The 9,060-nt window shown below is 46.0% G+C and overlaps 6 protein-coding genes across 6 annotated transcripts in view; 2 read left to right on the forward strand and 4 right to left on the reverse strand.

Annotated features, from left to right (window-relative positions):
* Window positions 1-924, reverse strand: part of TERG_08697 (serine/threonine protein kinase) — a gene marked incomplete at its 5' end in the record, with an annotated part of 2,002 nt that extends 1,078 nt beyond the window's left edge. Inside the window, one exon of the mRNA XM_003239502.2 lies at window positions 52-924. Within this exon, the coding sequence (XP_003239550.2) occupies window positions 52-924 (873 nt within the window). The remainder of the gene's footprint in view (window positions 1-51) is intronic.
* Window positions 925-1,382: 458 nt separating this feature from the next.
* On the forward strand, window positions 1,383-3,051 carry TERG_11729 (uncharacterized protein; the record flags this gene model as incomplete). The annotated part of the gene is made up of 2 exons (XM_047750796.1): window positions 1,383-2,355; window positions 2,407-3,051. The coding sequence occupies 2 exons, from the start codon at window positions 1,383-1,385 to the stop codon at window positions 2,496-2,498; spliced, it is 1,065 nt and encodes a 354-aa protein (XP_047605451.1). The 3' UTR covers window positions 2,499-3,051.
* A 320-nt stretch (window positions 3,052-3,371) lies between these two features.
* On the forward strand, window positions 3,372-3,710 carry TERG_11730 (uncharacterized protein; the record flags this gene model as incomplete). The annotated part of the gene is made up of 1 exon (XM_047750797.1): window positions 3,372-3,710. One exon carries the CDS (start codon window positions 3,372-3,374, stop codon window positions 3,708-3,710), a length of 339 nt encoding a protein of 112 aa, XP_047605452.1.
* Window positions 3,711-3,982: 272 nt separating this feature from the next.
* Window positions 3,983-4,423, reverse strand: TERG_01537 (uncharacterized protein; the record flags this gene model as incomplete). The annotated part of the gene is made up of 2 exons (XM_003239504.1): window positions 3,983-4,186; window positions 4,244-4,423. The coding sequence occupies 2 exons, from the start codon at window positions 4,421-4,423 to the stop codon at window positions 3,983-3,985; spliced, it is 384 nt and encodes a 127-aa protein (XP_003239552.1).
* A 1,576-nt stretch (window positions 4,424-5,999) lies between these two features.
* Window positions 6,000-6,890, reverse strand: TERG_01538 (serine/threonine protein kinase; the record flags this gene model as incomplete). The annotated part of the gene is made up of 1 exon (XM_003239506.2): window positions 6,000-6,890. One exon carries the CDS (start codon window positions 6,888-6,890, stop codon window positions 6,000-6,002), a length of 891 nt encoding a protein of 296 aa, XP_003239554.2.
* A 543-nt stretch (window positions 6,891-7,433) lies between these two features.
* Window positions 7,434-8,887, reverse strand: TERG_01539 (uncharacterized protein; the record flags this gene model as incomplete). Its single annotated transcript, XM_047747777.1, has 3 exons — window positions 7,434-8,450; window positions 8,516-8,647; window positions 8,674-8,887. The coding sequence occupies 3 exons, from the start codon at window positions 8,885-8,887 to the stop codon at window positions 7,882-7,884; spliced, it is 915 nt and encodes a 304-aa protein (XP_047603742.1). The 3' UTR covers window positions 7,434-7,881.
* Window positions 8,888-9,060: the final 173 nt, after the last annotated feature.

A 9,060-nucleotide genomic window follows, 5' to 3' on the forward strand; every position in this document is an offset into this window, starting at 1 on the left:
TAACATCTCCGATGTGCAGCTATAATGCCCGAGCCAAGCTTTCTGAATGACTTCATCGAGACCTCGGTTACCCGATGTTATTTCAGGCAGACACAGTGCCCCATCTGCAAAAGACAGCTCAGGAGCGGCTCCGTGTTCCATTTGAAAAATAAGTGAAGCCATAGCGAACATGTCTGATGCGTCGGACAAAGTCGTCGAGGGGCCATTAAGCGGAAGCGGGAGATCCGGGAAAACCGGGTTTGGATGTCCACAAGGACTTGCGGCGCTAAAATCACAAAGGATGGCCCTGCCCTGGTCATCGAGAAGGATATTGTCGATCCGTACATCTGCATGTACAATGCCGAGGCTGTGGAGATGGTGCAAAGCACCAGTAATGTCACTGTAGAGCCTGGTCCGGTGGGCCTGGTCAGAGATCATATCCACAGTTGGATGACGATACTTGCGGAGATAAAGGCCCTCGGGTTGCTCGACATCTACAGCTGCTATTATGTGACGATGCGGTATGCTTTGAAGGAGCTGCAGAACCGTCCGCTCATCTTTGAGCAAATTGGAGTGGAATATGGTGTCTGAAGCGTAATGCCAGTGGGCACTTTGAGAGGCGTTATCGCCAGGCGGTTCGAAAATTCGACAAGTTTTGAGAACAACTTGATCATTGATATTGTAGACTTGGCCGGAAGCTCCAACACCGACTAAGTCCAAATCCTTTTGAGGCACGAGTCGGATAGTGTAAGTTTCGCATTTGGAAGTGTCTGAAGGGGTATCGGAAGGCGCATTAGACTCTAGATCGCCAGCCTTCTTATGGGTGGACAAATCTCGCGTGGTGAAATGGAGGGTCGAGTAAGAAAAGAAGCTTAATGCGCGGTGTATGAAGTCAGAAAACACCTTCTGTATTTTGGACACTAAAAGCCAAAAGTACGACAACATGTTGAAGGTGAGGTGGAGCAGCGGGAGGAAGAGATTTGAAATGAACAGTCTATCGAAGTCAAGGTTATCACAGGGGCGTCATCAGTATCACATGACTCGACCTCCCAACAGAGAACGAATGGAACTCAAATACGCCACTATCCCTTTTCTGTCCATAAAGTGACATTACGTGATCATAAAATCCATCCAATTGGAATGAATCCCGACCTTTTGGATCCATCGGCACCAGTTACCCGTTAGGTTCAGCAGCCAATAATAGAAGCACAGCCTCTTAATTTGAGGCTGAAACACATCAACCTTGGAGCAGCGCGATCTGCTGGTCCAAAGACGGGGGCCGGCCCGCCCGATCGTTCCCCTCAAACTTACATCCCACATGATGAGACAAATAGTCCATCCCCTCTCCTGTCTCCTTTCTCTTTTGCTAAACATATGACATTTAGCGTCTCTATGCTGCCAAAATGGACATAATGCATGCTTTGGATGCCTTGCGAAACGCACCAGATGATCTTCTTTACGCCCATGGCAAAGAAGCTATCTTGATGGTTAGGGAAGTGGAACGTCGACTGCAAAGAGTGGTTGGCCCAGACATATTTGTACCGACAAGAAGCTTGAAATGCCATTCCTGCCGGAGGAATTTGGTCAACAATGAGGATATCCCAAGTTCAGAGGTTTCGATATTTGGACCCTCAAGAGGAAACCACAGTGTCTCTCCCACGGACAATCGAGCTCAGATTGCTATAGATCCTCAAAAATCTCAGCATAAGGGTTCAACTAGTGGCGCCGACGAAGCCCAGAGTTCCATACTCTTTGCTTCATTGATGACGGAGATTACTTGGATATGGAAATTTGTCCGGAAGACACCGGGTGAAGTCATCAAAGCTCGTCGGGAACAGAGACCATCGGACATACGATTTAACGACATTCAGCGGGTTGAAGGCAATCCAAATCCGACAAACGAGGATAGGCTTTTCCGAGGTGTCGCACAACGATCCTTAGCCCTTCAATTTTTGAAGTTTGAGAGTCAATTGTTAGCGAACCGGACATGTCGACGACAGGGATTGATTCCTACATTTGTAAGAAATCACCTTTATGTGACGAACCCGAAGTTCGCGCAACAATGCATACAAGCTGGTCAAAAACAATTACGTGTCGAAGAAGCCCTTCGAAGCGCAATGGGCCAGAAAGAGGACCCGAGGGCTGGAACGGGGATATCTGCTCTGACGGCCTTGACCATCACCCCGTTCAAATACCTTCGACTCATGCAGATACCATCTTTCATCGGGCATCTCTTGTTGGACTCAGCAAAGGTCGATTTGCCACCTCGTGAATCGGTTGAGGGCTCAGGTGGACCCGTCACGATAAGAGTCCACATACTGGATGTCCTGGAGCACATATCAAAATGGTTTAATGATTTCCAGAAGTGCTACGATGGTACGTTAACTCCTCTGTTAGACGTTTCCTTTGCTAATGTGGACTTTAAAGAAGGAATAGATATTTCTTCCGCCCGACAGCTAGACCACCCAATCTTACAAGAGGTAGACAAGGCAAGGGATTTGAACGGCGAGGCCGGTTAGTTAGTTCACTTATAAAGACGAAGGCAGAAGGAACGAAGGCAGCATTTCCTAATACAGTTGAAACAGGCAACTTGCCATCAACCCACAACGCCAACCCGTCAGACGGGGAAGGTCACCCCGGAAGCGTCCACCAAGGCGCCAATGGCATTCATATGTCCACAGCAGCTGATTATGATAGAGTGCCTGAGGATGGCTCCTCATCAGATTCGCCATTAGTCTCCGAAACGGTGGGTGTACAACGATTTCGAACGCCTCGCTCAGAACAGGTGAATAATAGCACAGGAACCTACATTGTTGATAGAACTTTCCGATTTGGATCTTCAAATAGGTTCCTTGGGGGACCTTTGGCCGCTTCCGGCAGAAGGCGTGAGAGAAAGGGGAAAAGGAAAAGGAACCAGAGTAAGCACAGTAAGTTAATCGTTGATTGGAAGTCTGCGCAGCTAGTTGACAGAATGAAACCAGGTGGCAATGAAAACCACGTGCAAGCCTCTCTTCATTCGACAATAATAGGGCCCCTGGTAACTGCTGAAACAGAGTATCAGAATGTGGGGCCCCAGGCTGTCATTGGTACTGATGTGTCGAACATCGTAACGGAGACTGACCTTCCGAGGGAGGACTTCGGAAATGCTATGGGAGATGTGTCCGGAATGATTCCTGCGCATGCAAACTATCCAAGCATTTCAAGCTTAGTGGATTCACCGCCTAGATCTCCAGCTCTCCATAGTGAGGTTATAAGACCTCCGGGTAAGCCATTGTAATTCCGCAACCTTGGCTTCTTACTCTAACGACTCCCTGGAAATCAGATATCACAGAAAGCTATCCCAGCGAAATCGATCGGTCACAATCTGAATTTTACCACACAAATTCAGTGGGATGGACCCAGTGTCGCCAATTGCCACTCCAAGGCATGTAAGGGCTCCCCAGAATGTCTCGGACACACACAATCAAATGGCGGGAACACTTCATAACTGTGGCTCCCAGCTCGACGACACCCAGGTCGACAACATTGCAGCAGATCAAGGAAGGACACGCTTTAACCCGCTGGCAAGCGATGCGCTGTTCAGCCTCTTCCCCGGTCCCCAAGCCAACGGGATTCAGTTCGACAATAGAGCAGAGGAGATCGAACAAGAGAGGACACGCTTTAACCCGTTGACAAGCGATGCGCTGTTCAGTCCATTCTCCAATTCCCTGCTCGACAACTCCACGTTATAAATTGGTCTCAATTTGACTGGCCGCAATCAGCTCTGCGATAAATGAAGCCTTGTAGCCTAGGTCGTAAGGTTTCACTGACCTTGAATATTATACCACTTGAATATTATACCAGCTTGTGGTCAGATACGCTAGTATACAAGTTCTGCTAAATTCCCAGTGTTACATAAAACACATTTTGCTATGTTTATCGTAGGGGTGAAGGCATAAAAGCTAATACAATGAAGAAATTCGAACAGAAAGGTAAAGAAATCCCAACCTCCCTGCGATGCAAACTAGGGTAGAACGACAATCAGACAATCTAATTGAGCGTCAAGGTCTAAAGTCTTCGTGAGCTGAATGTAGGTCCCTGGTTTAAGGACTTCGCCATCAACCTGCACGTCCCCAGACAGAGGGAAGAATAACAATGTCCGATCGTCTTTGTCGGGTTTCTCAATCGAAGCCTTTCCATTTATTCGCAACAGCAAGGCGAAATGGCCCTGATCAAATTAGCAACACTTCCGTATTAAATTTTTCAAAGCGAATTGGTCTTTCACCCGTATCGTAGCATAGCCTAGCTTCTCTAATAACGGCCATGCTTTCGCTTCACGATTCTCGTCCACACATTCTAAAAGGTTCTTTTTCCCTTTCTCCTCCCTCATTTGGGCACTCCGGGAAAGCCATGTTGCTAGACTCTTAAGTTCCGGTAAGGCATCGGGGTTGATATCGGTCGGCATGACTCGGCGTGGCTGAGGAAAGATAGCACGCTGTATGGTAAAATAAGATGGTAAATCATCTCAGAAGCTTGGAAGAGGACTGGGGGAACATTACCTGCGGTGAAAGTAGAATCCTCAAATAATGACCATGGAGGCGATACTTATAAGACTGGGAGTATACAGCGGCGGGGTAGAGGGAAAGTGGGATGATCTAAATTAGTTAATTAATAACTATGATGCCCAAAGTTCTCGTAATCGGCGGGGGTTGATTTCAGCTAACGTATTCCACCAATCAACGAACAACATCATTAACGAATACACAACCAAAAATTCGTACTCTCACCACCCGCCATCTGCAAATACCTATAAAATAGCTAATAAAGAAGTAAATGGCGTGTCTTCAAGTTGATCCTAAAACCAATTGTCGTCCTGGCTCCCGCTAGTTATCGAAGTAATCGATAATTTCATTCTTGGCAAGCCTCGAAACTCTGCTGCAACAAGGATCCTATCAATTTTGTACTTGGCAAAGGAAGCAATGTGCTTTCTTTCTGCCTTCGTCTTCATGCATGGTATGGGAGCCAACAGTGTAAGATTCTTCGCTTCGATATCACGTACCTCAGCAGAAGGCTCCAATATATACGCCAATCGACGCAGAGCTCCCTCCTAGTCTCCAAGGCTGCCATCCATGCATTGGATCTGATTCACATCTTGTCTATCACCGGTTTGCATTTGACTTGTAATACGTGAAAAGTTGGCTCCAACGACATGGATGAGGTGCGGAAGGGTGCATGATGATAAAATTTCCATGCATACCACAGAAGAGTGACCCCAACATTGAAATGGGCATTGCAAGAAATCTAATGGCTGAAGACTGGTCTTGAATATATATAGGACCCTGAACCTCCATGAATTTTCTAGAGCAACGCAGTTCTACACTATCAAAGCGCAGTTAATAGAGGTTAGCGAATGAAGAGGACTAAATCGCGTATCACCCTACTGACACTTTTACCTTCAATATGCAGCGAATGAAATTCCTTTGTCTTCTGCCCGTTAGTATAATATCCACAAGCTAGGCTTTTTCATTTCGAGAAAAACAATGGTATGTCGAATCATTATACAGGATTAAGGTCATACCTAACAGCCTTGAAACCAGGCATCTGCAAATGCTAGATGCACTTGTAGGATTGAGCATCCTGCACCATATACCTGGGCCTGCGGACACACGACGATGGAACCGGCAGTTCCCAGACAGTGGCCCTGTCCTATTGCAAAAGCACGAAATCCTCCAGAACTGTGCCTTGACCCAGAAAATGTGTATAAACCGTCTTCCCGTAATCGAGTCGTCAAATGCCGCAACTGCCGTGATGACAAAAAATCTGACCCGAGACGCGACAATGACACTGGTGCGAGTGGACCAGCCTCAGGCCTGACGATACAAAGTCAGGGAGCAACTGTGGGTGCATAGTCCACCTTATGCACGTGATAAGTGTATCGTATTTTTAGATCTGTGTCTAGAAATAGTGAGCAAACCTGGTTCAAAATCAAAGTGATGAAATTATAATAAACACACACGGCTAATATCAACATGGTTCTTTTATCAACCCAATAGAGCTTTGACATCCTTTTTTAAAGACTCCATGCTAGCATAACCTCCTGTCCAGCATTTGAGGATGATAGATTCCCCAATAATGCCAGCTGTTTTCGGACACTGATCAGGCTTTAGCATGTGGTTGGGGTCGATGTAGTCGTATTTGAATTCAATCCACGTCGCTAGGGAGTAAAACACGCAGCCGAGGTGGAGAACCTCCAATCTAGGAGTTATGTCTTGAATGCAGAAGCACTCCATATCCGTATCCATCGGTAACAGAAGCGAGTTACCAAAATCCACAAGCTTAAGGCAATTGTTGTGGACGAGAATGTTTTTCAGACCAATGTCCTCAACAACGACTCTGCGAGAATGAATATATGCAAAAGTCTCTGCTAGCGACCGAATCCAGTCAACTATAACTGCTTCTGTTGGTCGAGGGTTGTTTTGCATGTATGTGAACAGGTCGCCTTGATTGGCAAAGGCAAGCTCGATCGAGTATGAAGAAGTCTGGAAGCACTGAATAATTCCATCGTGTCTTCCCAGGCGTTTGTAGACGTTGGCCTCATTAGCGAGGCATATTATGTTGGCTTCATTGATGTACGATATATCAGGATTATGAATTTCTGGGAAAGTCTTTGGTCTTTTGAGGACGCGGTCCTCCCCAAGTTTGACAACACAGCCAAACCTTCCAAGCCCTAGAACGGGCATCGAATTGTCACCCCATGTGATTGGGTAGGTCGCTATAGGTAAGTGGATGGAGGACGTGACGGCCGGCATGCTTAAATGCAGATGATAGGAGTCGATGATGTGGTTATAAAGGTGTTTTCGAGTGGATTTTCTTCGGTCATCAGGGATCAACAGCTCATTTAATCTCGGAAGCTCCCGTCGAGGGAAGGTCATGTGACCTAAGCTCCAACAGAGTAGTAAATGAATGCTTTAATATTAAACTAGGTACGGAGTACTAGAAGAGTAGATAAATAGATATAGAAATAATAAATAATAATAATCTATAAAATAATAGATAATACTATAACCATTTATTCATATATAGTAATTATGAAAAATATTTAAAAAAAACTAATATTGATACCAAGCCGGGCACATATTAGATCACGTGATCTATTATCTAAGCACTTACCAAGATATGTAGCTTAGTCAGCTTGCAGCCGTATATCTCGGAAGCTCGAGGGACCATCACGTGACCTGAGCTCCTGAGCACAACGGAGCAGCAAACGAATGCCTCGACGTCTAGCTAAACACTGGAAAGGCAGATCAATAGGCGTAGAAGTGAATGATGATGATGGGCTGCGAGACAGCAGGCTATCCTACGGCTATTTATCTATGGAATGGTGCTCATCGATCGGCCAACAGGTGCCTAAGCGAAATGATGAAGGAGGTGGCGGCGGCGGCGCATTCTATATCCGATATGCTGGCCAAACGCCGGCTCCAATAGTATATTTGGCGCTGTAAGCTCCCGCAAAGTTAATTATAAAATGGTTAACCTATGACACAAGTTTCTCAACGAATTGATTAATAGCAAACTCAGTAAAGTATTTCCCCATGCCCTTATGTGGAAGAAAGAAGACCCAATCACCTGTGCGTATAGGTAGTATTGTATTAAGAGACTTTGTAAACTCCCAATACTCTGGATAAGCTCCTCCTAGCTTCTAGTTAATAAGTCCGGTCACTCGAATGGACTGATCTCGCTCCTTGCTAACCATTATATATTTCGTGGATGCAAGTCCCCGTGTGTTATGACGATTCGGTGATCACTGCGTAGCATAGAATGTATAAACTTAATATAGGGCCCTATCGTGGGTGGGTGGTTTCCTGATATGAGGAACTTGTTAAACTGAGCTTCGTTCTCAATCTGTTGTGGGCTTGCCCGCTTCTATATTCTACAGTCGATGCAGTAAGGTGGATTTCCACTACCAAGAAAATGAGAAGGTAGAGGAAGCATCCTAAGTTTCTCTAGGATAATATCTAACTGATCTTGGATAAAGATTTTTTCTTCCGTAGATAGGGATGACCATAGTTTATCTAAGGATGAGCCTTTAATAAAAGTTATGAATATGTAGGTCGTTTTGCCGATAGAAATTGCTCCGAGGGGCCGAGGGGCTGGAATATCGTTCGTGAGACTCTGAATATAGGCTGTAATATCGGCGTCGGTTAGAAGTAAATTATGCCCAAGCTTGACAACGGTCCGTTCATCAAGTTGTATGATTGCCCGTGAAAAATGGCCCCAAAGCACCTTGCCATTTCGCAAAGCGCGCGATAGAGCGAAACGAACCGAGACTTTGTCATCATTGCTGCTGCTGGATAAGCAATCCCGCTCACAACCATATTTCTGCAAAAGTGTACGGACTTCAGGTGCAAGGGGCCGAAGGACGACTGGAATTTCAGTTAGGACTTCGAAAGCATCCTGAATTTGACGTGTATTTGGAGTGTTGCTGCCTCGACCTATACAGTCATTATAATTAGCACTAATCTTTCCTACATATGAAAATAATTAGGTTCTCACGTACAGGTTTGGCTCTTCCTACTACGTTCCTCTTCTAGCCTACGACGGTCTGATAGGTACTTTCGACCCCATCTTATAAAGAATTTGCTGAGATCGACTGCTCGATTCCACTTTAAGTTGGCATGTAGATCAGCCGCTGAAGACTCATTCAGTGTGATGAACCCTGAAAGAGCATCTCCATAACCTCGCAATCCCCTTTTCGTGCATCGTCATTCAGCTCCGTAGAACAGAGACACGTATCGGATGAGGTTGGAGGAGATTGGTTTCTTCCGAAAAAGTAAATAACGGGTAAGGCGAGGACGACTGCGGTGCTGGCGGTGCTGGCGCCGAGGAAGAAGCTTAGGTGACTGCCTGGTCTAATGAAATTGCTCGACATGCTTCAGAAGCTGCCTTTTGGCTTGGTGGTAGTTACGGTTTGAGAAGAATATTCATTGCTCATGCGACAAACTGACACGGACGGGCCTTAAGGTTCCAAGGTGGTTGGGACCGCTTAGTCACCCCACCAAAGCTCGTGTAAGAAGAGCTTGATGACCAGGAAGATCGTGGTAC

This window comes from Trichophyton rubrum, assembly GCF_000151425.1.
Source record: "Trichophyton rubrum CBS 118892 genomic scaffold supercont2.1, whole genome shotgun sequence".
NCBI classification, from domain to species: Eukaryota; Fungi; Ascomycota; class Eurotiomycetes; order Onygenales; family Arthrodermataceae; genus Trichophyton; species Trichophyton rubrum.